Source organism: Salmo salar, chromosome ssa02 (assembly GCF_905237065.1).
Source record: "Salmo salar chromosome ssa02, Ssal_v3.1, whole genome shotgun sequence".
NCBI lineage: Eukaryota > Metazoa > Chordata > Actinopteri > Salmoniformes > Salmonidae > Salmo > Salmo salar.
Window position 1 is genome coordinate 26,291,966 of NC_059443.1, and position 20,005 is coordinate 26,311,970.

The following is a 20,005-nucleotide window of genomic DNA, read 5'->3' on the forward strand; positions in this document are numbered from 1 at the left end:
AGTTCGCAGATTGTTAATTTGATTGCAAGATTTATACTGAAATGTGTGTACATAATCTCCTCTTAATAACTCTACATTTGAAGTGAGGGATCCCACTGGGCACAGACGTCAGTTCAAAGTCTAGTTTTGATTTACATTTGGTTGAGTTGTCAACTAACGTGAATTCAATGTGAAATCAACAAAACATGCCACCATGTCATTGGATTTTGGTTAAAAGTTTGGTGAAAAAAAGATGAAATGCCCTCACGTTGATTACTTTTTATTTGGAAATTTAGTTGGTTTTTAACTAATTAAAAACATATTTTGCTTTTTTTACTTCATCATGAGTAAAGAAAATATATTATTGTAATGTTTCTGTATTGAAGGATGGGCACTATCAATTGTTTGACATTCCATCAATTGTTTAACTCAGCTGTTCTGGCAGAGGACCTGGTTAACGAAGCACAATATCTAATTGACTGGGTATGCCCCCGAAGAATATACCCTGATGAAGACAGGTTGTCTGTCGAAACGTTGGATATTAGGTTATTCAATTATTGCATCTGAGCTCATAGAGTGTGCGGCTCTCCTTTAATTTTTCATATGTCACCGGGGAAACCTTATTGTTGCGCACCATAAAAATAGTATAAAATATTGCCTATGGTCGATTTATCACGTCTCATACTGCATCTCTCAGCTATGTCAGAATTACTGTAGTGTGAAACGAATCTATACCTTGTGCAGCGCACAAGTAGCAGTTTCCTTTGGAGTTGGATAATTAAAATAAGTGCTCTCCATAAAATAAGTGCAACTATGTACAATCCCTGCATCTTGAATATTTTTATTCTGAGACTTTATTTTTCCATTTATGGCAGACTGTAATTTCGGCTACTTTGATTGTATTGTTTTCTCATTTTTTAACCTAGTGTTATTTATGCTGAGAACATAAATTATCAACATTTTACATGAGCTTTCCAGAGAAATCGGACACAAAGTGTGACATTTTCTACAAACAGAAATGATGGGAACAGAAAAATGTAGTCAAGAAACGAAGGCTTTACTAAATCAAGAATACATGTTTTATTTGCATAGCTTAATTTCATCACATTTTGAATTCAGATGAACTTGCTCTTTAACTAAAACTGATGGAGTCGAGTGATAAAAATATCTTCTTCCATCTCATCCCTGGGGGAGTGGGGAGTGCAGAGTTCCTTTTATCCGGTGTTTTGGAGCGGAGGCAGGGGCCTGCGGTGGCGCCTGATAGGGTAGGGAAGGCAACTTTCCAGCATTATTTTTCCCCGGTGCATGATCTGAACCGAAAATGTTAAGGGGTGTGGATTTTAGCAGGGGAGGGCGGCGTGCAGAGATTTTAGAGATTGTGGGGTCCCTGTCTGCCTCCCTGGTTCTCACCTCTTGCCTATAAAAGCATGAAACACATGTTTCCACCACTGTTGTATTTCGCGCGCAATTGCATGCAGCAGGTGTCAAGGACTACATCGATCCATTCATTGAGCATAGTGGCAACGTTGAGGTAGAAATGGCTGAATCGATGCTCATCTTGAGAATGTGTTCCATAATGCTGGTCCTTGGTTTTTCAGGTGAGAATACAAAATCCTAAACACTTCAAGGTTTGAATATTTCTGTAAATAATCAGATTAATTAGGCCTACTTTTATATTTGTTGGGAGTGGGACTATTTTTTGTTTTTAATTGTATTTATTCGATTATTTATTTGTTTAATTGTTCATTATTTGTCAATATGCATTTGCCTATAGTTTAAATAATATAGACATGTATAGACAAAAAAATGTCACTGTTGGAGTTCATTTCTTTGAATATGTGGTATGATTCAGTGTAATGACTTTCTTCATTAAAACCCTTGAAATCAGTATATCAGAGCTGGTGTAGCCTATATCTGGTGATCATATCACTGCTACAGATGTAGGATCTTAATTTGATCAACCTGTTGCAGGATAACTTTCCTGTGATGTAGGACATTTAAAACTTGGTGTGTGTTTAAAAAGCTTTCTGAAGTTTGTAATTTCCACTTTGACATTTCAGACTTGATTTTCCCTTAAGATACATTTATCAACCCCTACAAAAATGTAAATTCATTATAATCCACATAATAATGCACATTTCCTGTTGCTGCAGGATTATTTTTCCCTACATGTACAATATATAGCACTTTCAACACATTCCCCAAGTACATGAAAATGGTGCTACAGCTTTACAGCATCCCAAATGCAAGGACATAGGAGAGAATACTGAGTTTGGTCATCTCTTATGTTAAAAAATATATTTTCTTTATTCTATCTCTACTGAGTTCCATCAGTGTGAGGTGTACCCAGAGCAATGTCCAAGCTCATCTGTTCCTGAGGCTGAATTGTAATAGGAGATAAATGCTTTCTGAATCCACCCCAGCCCATAATTTGGCAGTGATCTTTAAAATGCCAAAAAAAAGATGCCAACTAACTACTCTTATTCTAATTCCACCACATCTAAACTCATCCTAATTAACCCAGCCGTGATTGTTAAGGCTATATCTTCCCTCTGCTGTAATTTGGTTTAGGCTCCAAGAGCCCCCTGACCTTGTTTTACAACCAAATTGATGATAGGGGAAAGGAAAGCAAAAGGTTGGAAATCTATCCAACCATTTCACCTTTCAGTGGCCAACAAAGACAAAGACAGAAAGAAAGTAAGTTATGAGGCGAAGGAGATGTGGCCATATAATAGAATTGGGACGCAGACATAGAGCCGGTCTCATCCACAGCCATAGAGCCTGTCTGAGCCGCAGCCATACAGCCATTCTCAGCCACAGCCATGCAGCCTGTCTCAGCCTCAGTACAGGAAGGAATAGTGTGCTGCTCAGGAAGTCCACCACTGCCAAGGTCCCTGCTTGTTTTTTCCTGGCCGCCTGTCAGCATGCTGCAATTAGTCCCTAGGAGCCTATTTGTAGGCCTAACTTACTATCTCCAGATTGATGGCAATCTGCAGGGCTTCAGCGTTGACAGGAGCAATTGAGACCTCTCTCCTTCTGCAGGTGTCCCAGGTCAAATCAATCAACTGATCTCTCTTGGAAATGTATAGTGTTGATGAGTGCATCGTTACAGTCTGTTGTAGAGATACAGTGTAGAAAATACATGACAGGTGTGGTTTGGTGGTATTTGATTAATCACACTAATGTATTCTTAGTCAAGTCGATAGACAGGCCCAAATGTTTGGCTCTAGGTTCTCCATTTCAATAGTTATTCCAGAATATAGAAGTTTCAAGTGGTGTTACTGTTAGGTGTCTGAAAGGTTGTTATAATATTGCTCTTCTTCCTCACTGTGTCAGAGGCCAAAATGGAAATCATCACCAGCAAGCCAGATGTGTTGCTGGGTGAGAATGTTATGCTCCTCTGCAAAGGTTGGTACAATGTTCTGGCATTTCCATAAGAGCAACATCTTACCATGGTTGAACAAATACAATATAAAGCAAAAAAATGTAAAGGGTAGAGTGTCTTCTGCATATTCTAGTACACTGGCATATGCAGTTGTATGAATTTATATATATATATATACACACACACACATGGATACAGTTGAAGTCGGAAGTTCAAATACACTTAGGTTGGAGTCATTAAAACTCATTTTTCAACCACTCCACAAATGTCTTGTTAACAAACTATAGTTTTGGCAAGTCGGTTAGGACGTCTACTTTGTGCATGACACAAGTAATTTTTCCAACAATTGTTTACAGACAGGTTATTTCACTTATAATTCACTGTATCACAATTCCAGTGGGTCAGAAGATTACATACACAGTTGACTGTGCCTTTAAACAGCTTGGAAAATTCCAGAAAATTATGTCATGGCTTTAGAAGCTTCTGATACACTAATTGACATCATTTGAGTCAGTTGGAGGTGTACCTGTGGATGTATTTCAAGGACTACCTTCAAACTCAGTGCCTCTTTGCTTGACATCTTGGGAAAAATCAAAAGAAATTAGCCAAGACCTCACACAAAAAAAAATGGTAGACCTCCACAAGTCTGGTTCATCCTTGGGAGCAATTTCCAAATGCCTGAAGGTACCACGTTCGTCTGTACAAACAATAGTACGCAAGTATAACCACCATGGGACCACGCAGCCGTCATACCGCTCAGGAAGGAGACGCGTTCTGTCTCCTAAAAATGAACGTTCTTTGGTGTGAAAAGTGCAAATCAATCCCAGAACAACAGCAAAGGACCTTGTGAATATGCTGGCGGAAACAGGTAAAACGAGTCCTATATCGACATAACCTGAAAGGCCGTCCAGCAAGGAAGAAGCCACTGCTCCAAAACCACCATAAAAAAAGCAATTCCATAGAAAATTTGTGGGCAGAACTGAAAGAGCGTGTGCAAGCAAGGAGGCCTATATACCTGACTCAGTTACACCAGCTCTGTCAGGAGGAATGGGCCAAAATTCACCCAACTTATTGTGGGAAGCTTGTGGAAGGCTACCCGAAACGTTTTACTCAAGTTAAACAATTTAATGGCAATGCTACCAAAAACGAATTGAGTGTATGTAAACTTCTGACCCACTGGGAATGTGATGAAAGAAATAAAAGCTGAAATAAATCATTCTCTCTACTATTATTCTGACATTACACATTCTTAAAATAAAGTGGTGATCCTAACTGACCTAAGACAGGCAATTCTTACTAGGATTAAATGTCAGGAATTGTGAAATACTGAGTTTAAATGTATTTGGCTAAGGTGTATGTAAACGTCCAACTTCAATTGTGTATATATATATATATATAAATATACATCCTTAACTCATTTTTCAAATATGATACATATAATCACACATAACCCCTCTTAGCTGGTGGGGAAGGAGACATCACCTGGCAGAAAGATGGAGAGGATGCTGAAGATTACCAGGTTGAGAAAGTGGATGAGACATCGTCAAAACTGTTCATCAGAAATGCCAAGATGGAGGACGCAGGACAGTACAAATGCTTATGTGAATTTGAATCCGGTCACAGAGATGATAAATTGTATACCATCTTTGTCTACGGTAAGATGTTTAAAGTAAAACTTTTCACCTGGCTAATATGACCAAGAGTCAGTGTTGAAGGGTTTTTCTCTTATTGTTTGAGTATTGAGCTAATTAGTGTTGTCTTGCAAGATCAGATGCCACATAGCTCATATCTCTGTCACACACACACACACGTATGTTTTAGTATCCTTGTGGGGACCAAAACATTTATTCCCATTCAAAATCCTATTTTCCCTCATCCCTAACCCTAACCTTAACCCCAAACCCCCAACTTTCTAACCCTAAACCCTAATTCGAACCCTAACCCGAAACCTAACCCCTAAGCCTAAAATAGCCTTTTTTCCTTGTGGGGAAGAGTAAAATGTTCCTTAATCCTAACCTTAGCCCCAAACCTCAAACCCCCAACCCAACTCCTAACCCTAATTCTAACCCTAAACCCTTAGCCTGAAATATCCTTTTTCCTTGTTGGGACCGGTGAAATTTTCCTTGAGGATAGTAAAACCAAAAAACACACACACACACACACACACACACACAATGACCCTTTCACTCTCTCCATCCCTCTCAACTTACCCAGAGCGGCCATCCTTCGGGGAAACACCGGCCTACCATGAGTTCCTGGAGGGTCAAGATGGGCTCATCACCTGCATGGTCACTGGCAAGCCGGCGGTGGAAGTCAACTGGGAGAGGGACCATGAGAAACTGCACTCTGAAGGTAGGAGGGGTACCCTGGGTTCTGATTGTTCATGTGGTATGGGGGTCTCTTAGCTTCCTAGCTCCTCGCACTAGCTGCTGCCTGCCTGCCTGCCTGCGACCGATGGAGAGGTGGCAATGGTGGACAGGCTGTTGAGGGGCAGAAGTGGTCACGTAGCTCATAGGCTAATCCGATTTGCCGTAAAAATCGAGGGATGTTTTCCGGACTCTTCCCCAAGAAACATCTGATTCAATCTGTCTTCTTTTTCCAGAGGGACAAAACACACTGAAAATAACCGTCAGACAAGCCCTGACCCTGTTTCATGTGAATGTCACCATTGACAACCTTAAAGAGAGAGCGTGATTGCTATTTGAAGCTTGGTTATATTGATGATTAAGCAGACAGAACGTGTTCCTCATGCTGAGATGGGGCTGATCTTTCTTTTCCCTGTTGCCATCTTTTGCTCCCAGCAGGTCGGATCAGAAGACTAAAAGACAACTCTCTACAGATCAACAACATCACCAGGAAGGATCACGGAACATATACCTGTGAGGCTAAAATCAAGGACCGGCCCATTTTCGAAAAGCTCAACATCTCCATCTCTGTCAACGGTGGGGTTACTGAAAGTGCAGGAGGGAATAAGGGATATTTTAGGATCTTTATTTCGTACAAACTCTGTATAGACCAGAGGATTAGGAGCGTTGTTGTTGACTATAATAAATCATGTCTCCTCTGACCCTCCTGCTGTAGTTCCTCCCACAGCGAAGCTCCATGAGGAGGTGAAGAAAGCCACGGCCGGACCAGAGACCAATGTCTCCCTCAGCTGCCTGGTCGAGGGAGTCCCCCAACCGAAAATCAACTGGACAGTGTGAGTGTGTGTGTGTGTTTCTTCACACTGATGTGCATGTGTGTAAAGCCAGAGTATCCTGCTCAAAACAGTTTGCAATAACACACAGAGAGAGAGAGAGAAAAACTAGTGTGTATTGGAAAGTGTATGTTTGGGTGAAGGCCTCCAGTGTGTCTATATTTATGTGGTCATTTATGTCTCAGTACACCACTAATGTGGCGTGCCATCCTGTCTGTGTGGTTGACTGTGTGTCTCACTTCCTGTCAACTTCCTTATCAGCAGCGTGCTAATGTTCTGTAGCACCAGGCCTCACGTCTGTCTGTCTGTCTGTCTGTCTGTCGGCGCTTCCCTCCTCAGCCCAGACTCTTCAGATAAGTCCCGCTACAAGTACAACTCAGACAAGAGTGAGCTGATTATCTCGTCCGTAGTCAGGAGCGACCACGGAGAGTACATCTGCACGGCCAAGAATAAAATCTCAGAGAGCAGTGCCATGATCATGCTGGATGTCTCAGGTGTGGTTTGTTAGAGAACATCAGGAAACACACTCCCCCTGGAAACAAACCGCTTTAGCTTCTTAAGACTAAGCTTTCTCCAAAATAACAGATAAAAAATGGCTTGTTATTTGAATACTTCCTTCCAGATGTTTACGTTCCTGATATACAGAGATATCATGGAGAATTTGATTCTATGTAAGCAACCATTTTCTGTCAGACAGTCTAGTGAGCCTGAGCCAACAGAAGCTGTTTCAGAAAACAAACCATTTGATCCCATTCAAACCCATTACCCGTGTAACATTTTCAACCAGGGAAAAGTAGCAGTGTGTGTCTCTCATCAGGGAATATATATATATATTTTTATCTTCAGGTGTTTTCAGAAAGATTGATGGAAAGAATGGGCACCTTTGAGGAAAATGGGGAAGGTTCATGCTTTTTCAATTTCTGTCAAGTTCTAGGTTTAGTGTTTTTTTTCAAATCTAGTTCTGGGGAGGGTCATGTAATTTGTAATTGATGAAATTCCAATATTTCTTAGTGTTTTAAAATGAGTTGCTTATAAGGCTATATATCGATGTGTGCCCGATGCCGCCCCTCATCTCTGATTCTCCACTGGTCAAACAATAGGCTATTTAGTGTGGTCTCAATCAAATGATCCATAGCCTATAGGCTATAGGCTATGAAATGCATGCTTGCAGAAGCACAGAGCAAAGTTATATTTCTACGATAGAAGCTGATTAAACAGCATGATCATTAAACAGGTGCACCTTGTGCTGGGACCATAAAAGACCACTCTAAAATGTGCAGTTTTGTCACACAACACAATGCCACAGATGTCTCAAGTTTTGAGGGAGTGTACAATTGGCATGCTGACTGCAGGAATGTCCAACAGAGCTTTTGCTAGAGAATTGAATGTTAATTTCTCTACCATAAGCCGTCGTTTTAGAGAATTTGGCAGTACATCCAACCGGCCTCACAACCGCACACCATGTGTAACCACGCTAGCCCAGGACCTCCACATCCGGCTTCTTCACCTGCGAGATAGTCTGAGGAGGGGAAGGGTTGGTGCTGAGTATTTCTGTCTTTAATAAAGCCATTTTGTGGGGAAAAACTCATTCTGATTTGCTGGGTCTAGCTCCCCAGTGGGTGGACCTGGCTCCCAAGTGGGTGGGCCTATGCCCTCCCAGGCCCACCCATGGCTGCTCCCCTGCCCAGTCATGTGAAATACATAGATTAGGGCCTAATTAATTTATTTCAATTAACTGATTTCCTTCTATGAAGTATAACTTACTAAAATCTTTGAAATTGTTGCATGTTGAGTTTATATTTTTGTTCGTATAATTCTATCACTATCGATTGATTCATCTATTCATGTTCTGTGCAACAGAAGATGTTTAAACACAGACAGCTTTTAGGGAAACACTTGTGACCTTCTCTCGTTGGGTTAAGCCATTGAAGAAGAGTAGCCAGCAGTTAAAACTTACTGTTAGGGGTGTGTACAGAGGCGATGTCAGGTGCAGGAGATCAGAGTGTAGTAAACAGGCGCACTTTAATTCCGGTCCAAAAACGACAGCACATAAAAACTTAAACGTGCCAAAAACACAGAACATAACAAAAGTATAGCGCCTGAATAATATCCACATAACAATAAACAATTACACACAAAGACATGGAGGGGAAACAGAGGACTAAATACATGCAGTTGATTATTGAATAAAAACCAGGTGTGTATGGAACAAGAAAAAACTAATGGATATATGAAAAATGGAGCGGCGATGTCTAGAAAGCCGGTGACGTCGATCGCCGAACACCGCCCGAACAAGGAGAGGAGCCGACTTCGGCGGAAGTCGTGACACTTACATTTTTTCGGAGTCGGTAGTCCTACTCTGTCTGGGGTGGAAAGGTAGGCAGGCCTAACTTCAAGATTCCTCATGATGTCAGAGATATAATTATTTGCTATCTTGGACAGTTTCATTTAAAACAAGACATTTGGCATTAGAGAAATATGATAAGATGAACAAATAGGGACAACTCTCTGTCCATTCTTGGCCTGTAATTTTGGTAGTTTGTGTGTTATTAACACATATTCTGCTAATATGTAAAATGACGTAGAATTGCATAAAAGGCCATTTTTTTCTCGGACCTGCAAATACGATGATAGATTTATGCAATGCTTTTACTATAAAGGAAATCTTTCCACCCATACTCTTGTCCACGGGGGTCTGTGAACCCACAACCTTCTGGCCCCGGCCGCAGCCCTGTGCGCAATAAAAATTCCTGTGCTGTCATGTAATGCTTACAAGACAGAACAGTTTCTAAAACTTCATATCTAAGGCTCTGGTCTGTCCAAGAAGTGAGGGTAAATGGTAGACATGCTCTCTGTTATCCACTTGATGTTTGAATTATTATTTTGGGTATAGGGGACGGTCACTTTTTTCTTTCAAGCGTTCAGGCAGGGTTTAGGCCAAATATATTTTGCTGAAGGGAGGCCCATCCATTTTCATTTCAGAGAGGTCAGTTTTTCTCCATGTAACCCTTATTATAAATAACTTTCACTCCCTAACCAGATACAATACCAATATCTTTCTGGTCTTCGAAGCCATCTGAACACACAACAAAATCATTTTTCCTATTTAACAGAAGATGCACATATATTGTTAATAATTTACACATATTCTTATCTATTGTAATTTGTTTGTTATTGTCACACAAAGCACTCAGTTTGTCCTGTCTCTTGCTCTGTGCGTGTTTACAGAGCATCCTGAAGCAGTGCTGAGCCAGGAGAAGATGGAGGTGGAGCCAGGCCAGAGTATCTCAGTGTCCTGTAACGTCTCAGGACACCCTATGCCCGCGCTGCAGTGGGTCAGGAAGACCAACAATGACCACCTGCTAACAGTGGTAAGACAGACGATACATTCACACAGTGGCATTAATTACAACAAATATTGGGGGAGAATCAGGCAGAGAATACATTTTTTGTTATATTTCTCTCCTCTGAGTTCCTGTCTGGTTGTGTTTGTGTGGACACAGGATGCTGGAGGAGGTCGAGTGAGAATGGAGGATGGCTATGTCCTGGTCATTGACAATGTGACGCCCTCAGATGGAGGGCTGTACAGCTGCATGGCTATCAGTCCTGCTGGCAACGCCTCCACAGACTTCAGCCTGCAGAGTAAGGCCACTCTTGACCTTCCTACTCTGTTATGATAATACTTAGCACTAACACAACATTCCACTGGACAGAGACGTCAGTTCAATGTTAATTCAACGTGAAATCAACTAAAAATGTCACCAAGTCATTGGATTTAGGTGAAAAAAATATGAAATTCCCTTACGTTGATTACTTTTTTCAAATACAATCAGTTTTCCACGTTGATTCAACGTCCACTTTGATTCAATCAGTTTTTACCTTTCAATAAAGGGACAAGCAGCCACAAACCACTATAAAATTCTAAAATAACTGGAAACAGTGGGAGATTTTAGCTAAAGTGTAGGTACTCTAAACTCAGCAAAAAAAGAAATGTCCCTTTTTCAGGACCCTGTCTTTCAAAGGTAATTCGTAAATATCCAAATAACTTCACACATCTTCATTGTAAAGGGTTTTAACACTGTTTCCCATGCTGTTCAATGAACCATAAACAATTAATAAACATGCACCTGTGGAACGGTCGTTAAGACACTAACAGCTTACAGAAGGTAGGCAATTAAGGTCACAGTTATGAAAACTTAGGACACTAAAGAGGTCTTTCTACTGGCTCTGAAAAACACCAAAAGAAGATGCCCAGGATCCCTGCTCATCGGCATGAACTTGCCTTAGGCATGCTGCAAGGAGGCATGAGGACTGCAGATGTGGCCAGGGCAATAAATTGCAATGTCCGTACCGTGAGACGCCTAAGACAGCACTACAGGGAGACAGGACGGACAGCTGATCGTCCTCACAGTGGGAGACCACGTGTAACAACATCTGCACAGGATCGGTACATCCGAAAATCACACCTGCGGGACAGGTACAGAATGGCAACAACAACTGCCCGAGTTACACCAGGAACGCACAATCCCTCCATCAGTGCTCAGACTGTCCGCAATAGACTGAGAGAGGCTGGACTGAGGGCTTGTAGGCCTGTTGTAAGGCAGGTCCTCACCAGACATCACCGGCAACAACGTCGCCTATGGGCACAAACCCACCGTCGCTGGACCAGACAGACTGGAAAAAAGTGCCCATCACTGACGAGTCGCGGTTTTGTCTCACCAGGGGTGATGGTCGGATTCGCGTTTATCGTCGAAGGAACGAGTGTTACACCGAGGCCTGTACTCTGGAGCGGGATCGATTTGGAGGTGGAGGGTCCGTCATGGTCTGGGGCGGTGTGTCACAGCATCATCGGACTGAGCTTGTTGTCATTGCAGGCAATATCAACGCTGTGCGTTACAGGGAAGACATCCCCCTCCCTCATGTGGTACCCTTCCTGCAGGCTCATCCTGACATGACCCTCCAGCATGACAATGCCACCAGCCATACTGCTCATTCTGTGCGTGATTTCCTGCAAGACAGGAATGTCAGTGTTCTGCCATGGCCAGCGAAGAGCCCGGATCTCAATCCCATTGAGCACATCTGGGACAAGTTGAATCGGAGGGTGAGGGCTGGGCCATTCCTCCCAGAAATATCCGGGAACTTGCAGGTGCCTTGGTGGAAGAGTGGGGTAACATCTCACAGCAAGAACTGGCAAATCTGGTGCAGTCCATGAGGAGGAGATGCACTGCAGTACTTAATGCAGCTGGGGGCCACACCAGATACTGACTGTTACTTTTGACCCCCTCTTTGTTAGGGACACATTATTCCATTTCTGTTAGTCACATGTCTGTGGAACTTGTTCAGTTTATGTCTCAGTTGTTGAATCTTGTTATGTTCATACAAATATTTACACATGTTAAGTTTGCTGAAAATAAACGCAGTTGACAGTTTCTTTTTTTGGTGAGTTTATTTACATTTGCGGTGTTCACCGTTTTTTATTTCTAATGACAATGTTCTTATTATTTCATCTCTGACATGCTCATTCCCTCTTCACCTCTCTGTCTTTGAACTGCTCTGCACCTCCCTACTTTCTCCCTATTTCCCCCTCCTTCAATCCTCTCGTTCTCCATGTTTCTCTCATCTCTCCTCCCCCAGCCTGGCCAGGTAAAGCATCCCAGGTAAGTGGCACCCCAGGGCCCACATCGGTCCACTTCACCCTGGGGGCTTCCCTGGTGGACGGGGGCTCTCCCATCACCCACTTCACCCTCCAGTGGAAGACAGGACGTGAGAACAATTGGCAGGAGAAAGTCATCCAGTCCACAGGTAAACACCTGACTCTCAGTGCCCAATCTATTTCATGAAATACTGTAGATGATGTTTGAGACATTTAAGATGAAGCCAATGAATACGCTGAGGACTAGAAGTTGTATCTGAACACTGATTTCCCTAAACCAGGGGAGGCCTCTGATGACCATTTTAGTGATATGACTTGTTATGAGTAGTTTGATTAGTTTGAGTGTATACATATATAAAAGTAATATCTGTTTGTTCATGCACTCTGTTATTTGTGTGCAGACCCCCTGGTTATCACAGATCTGAACCCCTACACCACCTACTCTGTCCGGTTTGCCCCAAAGACCCACCTGGGTCAGGGAGGCTTCTCCGAAGAGCTCACCGTCCGCACACAGGGCATACGTGAGTGTCACCCTCCTCTTCCTCCTCTCTCTCTCCTCACTCCCAACCACATCATATCTAGGCAAATGCAGTATAATTATTACTAATTGTCACCAACTATCATTGTTCAAACTGCATTACTTGTGTCAAGCTACAGTATATCCATATTGCCTACTGTTTTGAGTGTCTATCTACAGTTGGAGTTTACATACACTTAGGTTGGAGTCATTAAAACTCATTTTTCAACCACTCCACAAATTTCTTGTGAACAAACTAGAGTTTGGCAAGTCGGTTAGGCCATCTACTTTGTGCATGACACAAGTAATTGTTCCAACAATTGTTTACAGACAGATTATTTCACTTATAATTCACTGTATCACAAAAGTATCTATATCCACAGTCAAACGAGTCCTATATCAACATAACCTAAAAGGCCGCTCAGCAAGGAAGAACCCACTGCTCCAAAACCGTCATAAAAAAAGCCAGCCTACGGTTTGCAACTGCACATGGGGACAAAGATCGTACTTTTCAGAGAAATGTCCTCTGGTCTGATGAAACAAAAATAGAACTGTTTGGCGATAATGACCATCGTTATGTTTGGAGGGAAAAGGGCGAGGCTTGCAAGCCGAAGAACACCATCCCAAGCGTGAAGCACGGGGGTGGCAGCATCATGTTGTGGGGGTGCTTTGCTGCAGGAGGGACTGGTGCACTTCACAAAATAGATGGATTCATAAGGAAGGAAAATTATGTGGATATATTGAAGCAACATCTCAAGACACCGGTTAGGAAGTTAAAGCTTGGTCGCAAATGGGTCTTCCACCCCAAGCATACTTCCAAAGTTGTGGTAAAATGGCTTAAGGACAACAAAGTCAAAGAGTGGCCATCACAAAGCCCTGACTTCAATCCTATAGAAAATTTGTGGGCAGAACTGAAAAAGCGTGTGCGAGCAAGGAGGCCTACAAACCTGACTCAGTTACAATACCTCTGTCAGGAGGAATGGGCCAAAATTCACCCAACTTATTGTGGGAAGCTTGTGGAAGGCTACCCGAAACGTTTGACTCAAGTTTAACAATTTAATGACAATGCTACCAAATACTAATTGAGTGTATGTAAACGTCTGACCCACTGGGAATGTGATAACAGAAATAAAAGCTGGAATGAATCATTCTCTCTACTATTATTCTGACATTTCACATTCTTAAAAGAAAGTGGTGATCCTAACTGAACTAAAACAGAGAATGTTTACTAGATTTAAATGTATTTGGCTAAGGTGTATGTAAACTTCCGACTTCAGCTGTATATTGGCTGGAAGAAATATGAATCTGCCATAATTCACTCATTCCGCTGTCACATGATCATCCACATGACATCATCACCTACTCGCTGATGGCTATTCATGCTCCATTATTGCCCCTCTCCTGATGACATCATCCCATTCCATCGGCATTCGGCCCCGCAGGAGGTAAAGTACTGATACGTGTCGAAAAACTCTGAAATGTCAATTTTTCATGGATAACCAACCTCCCTAACATGACAGTAGATTTTACTACAACAGTTTCTCACACTGTGTGTAAGCTGTCTGATGCATGAACACCCCTGACCTCTGTACCTATTGTACCAACACACTGCCTCTACCTCCCTCCCACCCCAGGGGAACCAGACAGCCCGGTCCTGGTGGCCAGCGAGGGGAAGGTTGAGGGCAATATGTTCTCAATCCCTTTAATGCAGTTGGACAATGGAGACTCCCCCATTATCCACTACACTGTCCGCTACAGATTGGTGAGTATGCATGCGTTTTTGTTTTTCAGTGAAGACAAAAGATCTAGACATTACAGTGTGCAAGACCTTACACCCCCCCCTCTCTCTCTTAGAATAAGGTGGATGAGGACTGGAGGGAGAAGGACCTGCCGTCCAACTCGACAGTGATCAACCTCCATGACCTGCAGTATAAATCAGACTACCACATGGAGGTGCTAGCCGTCAACTCCTACGGCTCCTCCAGCTCCGCCAAGCTGAACTTCAGCGTCCCACAGCCTGGTAAGCTGCTATGGCATACTGTAGTAGTGAAATAAAGCTTCAGACCTTTCGAGAGGTGGGACAAATACTGGATTGAGCAGAGTAACGCAGTGCTGCCACCACCTTCCAATAAACCGGTATGTAAGAGTGAAGGACACACCAGAACTCAAATCAAATCAAATGTATTTATATAGCCCTTCTTACATCAGCTGATATCTCAAAGTGCTGTACAAACAGCAAGCAATGCAGGTGTAGAAGCACGGTGGCTAGGAAAAACTCCCTAGAAAGGCCAAAACTTAGGAAGAAACCTAGAGAGGAACCAGGCTATGAGGGGTGGCCAGTCCTCTTCTGGCTGTGCCGGGTGGAGATTATAACAGAACATGGCCAAGATGTTCAAATGTTCATAAATGACCAGCATGGTCAAATAATAATAATCACAGTAGTTGTCGAGGGTGCAACAAGTCAGCACCTCAAGAGTAAATGTCAGTTGGCTTTCATAGCCGATCATTGAGAGTATCTCTACCGCTCCTGTTGTCTCTAGAGAGTTGAAAACAGCAGGTCTGGGACAGGTAGCACGTCCGGTGAACAGGTCAGGGTTCCATAGCCGCATGGCAGAACAGTTGAAACTGGAGCAGAAGCACGGCCAGGTGGACTGGGGACAGCAAGGAGTCATCATGACAGGTAGTCCTGAGGCATGGTCCTAGGGCTCAGGTCCTCCGAGAGAAAGAAAGAAAGAAAGAAAGAAAGAAAGAAAGAAAGAAAGAAAGAAAGAAAGAAAGAAAGAAAGAAAGAAAGAAAGAAAGAAAGAAAGAAAGAAAGAAAGAAAGAGAGAGAGAGAATTAGAGAGAGCATACTTAAATTCCCACAGGACACCGGATAAGAAAGGAGAAAAACTCCAGATATAACAGACTGACCCTAGCCCCCCGACACATAAACTACTGCAGCATAAATACTGGAGGCTGAGACAGGAGGGGTCAGGAGACACTGTGGCCCCATCTGATGATACCCCCGGACAGGGCCAAACAGGAAGGATATAACCCCACCCACTTTGCCAAAGCACAGCCCCCAGTCCACTAGAGGGATATCTTCAACCACCAACTTACCATCCTGAGACAAGGCCGAGTATAGCCCACAAAGATCTCCGCCACGGCACAACCCAAGCTGTGACTTCACAGCAGACAGGTGCTTGGACCAATTCAAACAGTCAAAAGACCCACACAATAGTGATGAAGGCACATATAGGACCCAGCCCTACAATAACTGTTCTGTCCTCCCTTCATAACCCAAACTGTAATTTAAAAAGGTACTCCTAAAAACGAAACACATTTAACAGGACTCAGCCAACAGAATAGGACACAGACATGACACTAAAAACATTTAAAACATTTAAAAACATTTAGCTTGTCTAGCTGACGAGACGCTCCCGTGGGGTCTGAGCATGTGCACCCTTGCTGAGCTGGCAGGCATGGCAAGTTGCAGGCCGACGGTAGGTACGTATCTAAGGTGCACTGAGTAGCCTTAGCCTTAAGCAACAACCCCCCAAAAAATATTTCTTATCTGGTTGCCGTCGGCAGCCCTACACAGCAGCGAATAACACCCTCCCCCCATTATAGGGTGAGTGCAATATAATTGCAAGGGCTACAGAGCCTCACGTTCATCGAAGGACCAGCTCCTCCGCTACCACCTTTCTGCGCTCTCACCTTAAAAATAGTCTTTCCAGAGTCCTGGGCAGAGCTGGCAAACAGCCACAGGTGCCAGCAATTAGTTCATTATTTGGTGATGTCATTCCTTATGAGCTGTTTCACAGCTTTACCACAGTCACATACTGGAAAACAGACTATTGCCCAAGAGAGAGGAAAATACCTCTGATATAAAACAGTTACAGAACAGAATGCCATTTCAGGATAAAATGTTTTACTGGGTTTAAATATGATTATCTCTCCCTCTCTGTGTCTTTCTCCTTCTCTCTGTCCCTTTCATCCCCTCCCTCACTCCTTCCCTCCCTTCTTCCCTTTCAGTAGCCAAGATGAATAAGGGTGGGATGGGGAAAGGGGCTGTGGCAGGCATTGTCATAGTCATCTTCTTGGTGCTACTGATCGCTGTGGACGCCACCTGTTGCTATACCAACCACTGTGGCATGCTGATGTTCCTGGCTGTCAAGCTGTTTGGGCAGAAGGTTCCTGGGATGAAGACTGTGGAGGAGGGTGACGGCACCTCTAATGGGTAACACTGTTCTCTAGCCTACTGTCTGCCTGTTCCTCAATGTAACATATTCAGAGGGTTGTAGTGTGGTTATGTGTGTTTCTCTGTATGAACCCTCCTGAGCCTCAGTTTATGTGTGTCCTTCAATGCAGAGACTTGAAGTTGAATGGGCTAGGAATACCGAGGGATAGCATCCCAAAACTGCAGACACAAAATGGGGAAAAGAATGGGTTGGAGGCGGAGGTCACGTGCGACAAAGCACCCCTCACCAAATTCGAGTAGGTGGCCCATGATGATGTCAGAGGGTTGGACACAGCCCACCCTCACCCTAAACGGGCTGTGATCCATAAAAAATGGCAGAAAGAGGCACCTCCACACTTATAAGTCAGCAAGTGTGTTTGATCACTGACTAATTAAATTATAACTACTATACCCATGTGCAAATTGAAACTCTTAGCCATTTTTTGATACCCATGTTAATTGTTTGGTAGCCACCACCCACTTGCCACTGCTAGAGTCTTTGATAACTTGAGCTGATGAACACAGGAATGCCCTCTCAGAATTAGTAGGCACACAGTCTTATTTTCCTGTATTTGCATGTGCATATTTAGTTACTGAGCTAATGACTCATTAAATATTTGCATGGCTAGTTGTATTGAGTTGTATTTTATTTCTAACCTGACCTATCATTTCCTATCAGGAAGACGTCCCCCAATGGAGATCCTGCCACAGAGGCCTGAGTTACTGAACAGGAAGTGACATCCTAGTATCTGAAGAATGGAACCTGTAAATGTCAAAGTAGAAGGGAGGAAGTATTGTGAGTTGAGGGGTCTTAGTTAAATGTTTTTGGAGAGTTCCCAGGACAGTCCATGTTGAGAAAGGATAAGGATTAGGAAAGTCATCTGTGAACTGTAATGTCTAACATTAACAGATTGTTGTAATTTCATCCAGCCCTGTGTAATCTCATGTTAAGTGTTACATTTCCTTGCTTTTTTGTTTCAGTACATTCATGTTATATTTCAGTACATTCATGTTCTATTTCAGTACATTAAGGCTGCTCTAAATTGTCAGGGAGACCTTCGTAGTTCATTAATTGAATCATAACTCATTATTTATTGAAGTCTATATTCACTTTAATCTGCAATATAATCTGTAAGCGACATATCATTATTTAATAAGGACATTTTATCCTAACATATTAACAATATACAGCAGGACTGCCCAACCCTCTTACTGGAGATCTACTGTCCTGTAGGTTTTCAGTCCAACCCTAATTTAGCATATCTTATTCAGCTAGTTAAGGTCTTGTTGAGCAGCTAATTAGTAGAATCAGGTGTGTTAAATTAGGGTTGGACTGAAAACCCACAGGACGGTAGATCTCCAGGAAGAGGGTGGGCAGCCCTGATATACAGTATACAGCATAATCACATTAACAAATAACAACGTGTCAAAATTACATCTCTTCAAGTGTTGTAGTCATGAGGAATATACAGAGCTCATATATGACAGAGCTATATGATGTGCTTATTTTTTAATAATCTGTTGTTAAATTGTAAATTGCTCATATAATCATTTTATGTTTGTATTTGTTTAATTATCCACTTTTTTACTGTTTATTTTGTACATTGTACACTGTATATTGTTTGTACATACACATACAGTATAACAGCTATGCATTTTGCTATTTAAAAAATGTGACTTAAAAACATGCTGTTTTTCATTCACTTTTCTTGAATTTACCATACTGTAGGCCTTGTGGTCTAGATATCAAAGTTCTCTGACCACCTCAGTGTGATTGTAGTTGGCTGTAGTTAACTGCATCGTCATCCTCTGCCTTGTTATTCCGCTGCCTCCTTTTAAGGGGAACAGATTTTAGTGCAGATCTATATTTGTATTTACCTAGTAGTTATTACTATATTACAGATACTACGTAATGTAAGCCTGTTGTTGCATTGTTGGGTACATGTTTTTTTGCAAGTTATTATGCAACTGTTTTGATACACATTATTTTACTTGTGGAATTTACTGTGAGTGTCTCACTCACTCTGTGGTTATTTAACTGGGTGAAGGAGCAGGGCTGATATTGAGCTCTGCGTAGTTCATGTCATCAGGATCAGTGATCGGCTTGGCTGACCGTCTCATGTTTTGTGATATATATATATATATATAAGATTAAGAAATAAAAGTAACAAATAATTAAAGAGCAGCAGTAAGATAACAATTGCAATAGCGAGGATATATACAGGGGGCACCGGTGCAGAGTCAATGTGCGGGTGCACCGGTTAGTTGAGGTAATTGAGGTAATATGTACATGTAGATAGAGTTATTAAAGTGACTATGCATAGATAATAACAGAGAGTAGCAGCATCGTAAAATATGGGGGGGGGGCAATGCAAATAGTCTGGGTAGCCATTTGATTAGACGTTCAGGAGTCTTATGGCTTCGGGGTAGAAGCTGTTTAGAATCTTCTTGAAGTAGATTTGGCGCTCCGGTATCACTTGCCGTGCAATAGCAGAGAGCTTGGTCACAGTGATATACTGGGCCGTACGCAATACCCTCTGTAGTGCCTTGCAGTCAGAAGCCGAGCAGTTACCATACCAGGGTGGTCATGCAACCAGTCAGGATGCTCTCGATGGTGCAACTGTAGAAACCTTTGAGGATCTGAGGACCCTTGCCAAATCCTTTCAGTATCCTGCGGGGGAATAGGTTTTGTTGTGCCCTCTTCACGTCTGTCTTGGTGTGCTTGAACCATGTTAGTTTGTTGGTGATGTGGACACCAAGGAACTTGAAGCTCTCAACCTGCTCCACTACAGCACCGTCGATGAGAATGGGGGCGTGCTCGGTCCTCCTTTTCCTGTAGACCACAATCATCTCCTTTGTCTTGATCACGTTGAGGGAGAGGTTGTTGTACTGGCACCACACGGCCAGGTCTCTGTCCTCCTCCGTAGTTGCTGTCTCATTGTTGTTGGTGATCAGGCCCACCACTGTTGTGTCATCGGCAAACTTAATAATTGTGTTGGACTCGTGCCTGGCCGTGCAGTTATGAGTGAACAGGGAGTACAGGAGGGGACTGA

At 42.7% G+C, this 20,005-nt stretch overlaps 1 protein-coding gene across 5 annotated transcripts; it reads left to right on the plus strand.

Annotated features, from left to right (window-relative positions):
- Positions 1–1,331: 1,331 nt before the first annotated feature.
- nca11 (Neural cell adhesion molecule 1-A) lies at positions 1,332–18,639 on the plus strand. 5 transcript variants are annotated; one of them, XM_014155907.2, is made up of 16 exons: positions 1,332–1,577; positions 3,316–3,387; positions 4,825–5,019; positions 5,579–5,716; positions 6,166–6,306; positions 6,446–6,563; positions 6,900–7,054; positions 9,789–9,931; positions 10,064–10,202; positions 12,195–12,362; positions 12,615–12,734; positions 14,365–14,492; positions 14,585–14,750; positions 16,748–16,952; positions 17,084–17,209; positions 17,632–18,639. In XM_014155907.2, exons 1-16 carry the CDS (start codon positions 1,517–1,519, stop codon positions 17,669–17,671), a joined length of 2,115 nt encoding a protein of 704 aa, XP_014011382.1. In that variant the 5' UTR covers positions 1,332–1,516; the 3' UTR covers positions 17,672–18,639.
- Positions 18,640–20,005: the final 1,366 nt, after the last annotated feature.

Bases quoted from the DNA above. Each gene is read 5' to 3' on its own strand.
- nca11 (XM_014155907.2), top strand. From the start codon at position 1,517: ATGGCTGAATCGATGCTCATCTTGAGAATGTGTTCCATAATGCTGGTC. The intron at 5,717-6,165 runs GTAGGAGGGGTA...TTTTGCTCCCAG, and splicing joins TGAGAAACTGCACTCTGAAG to CAGGTCGGATCAGAAGACTA. The intron at 6,564-6,899 runs GTGAGTGTGTGT...TTCCCTCCTCAG, and splicing joins CCGAAAATCAACTGGACAGT to CCCAGACTCTTCAGATAAGT.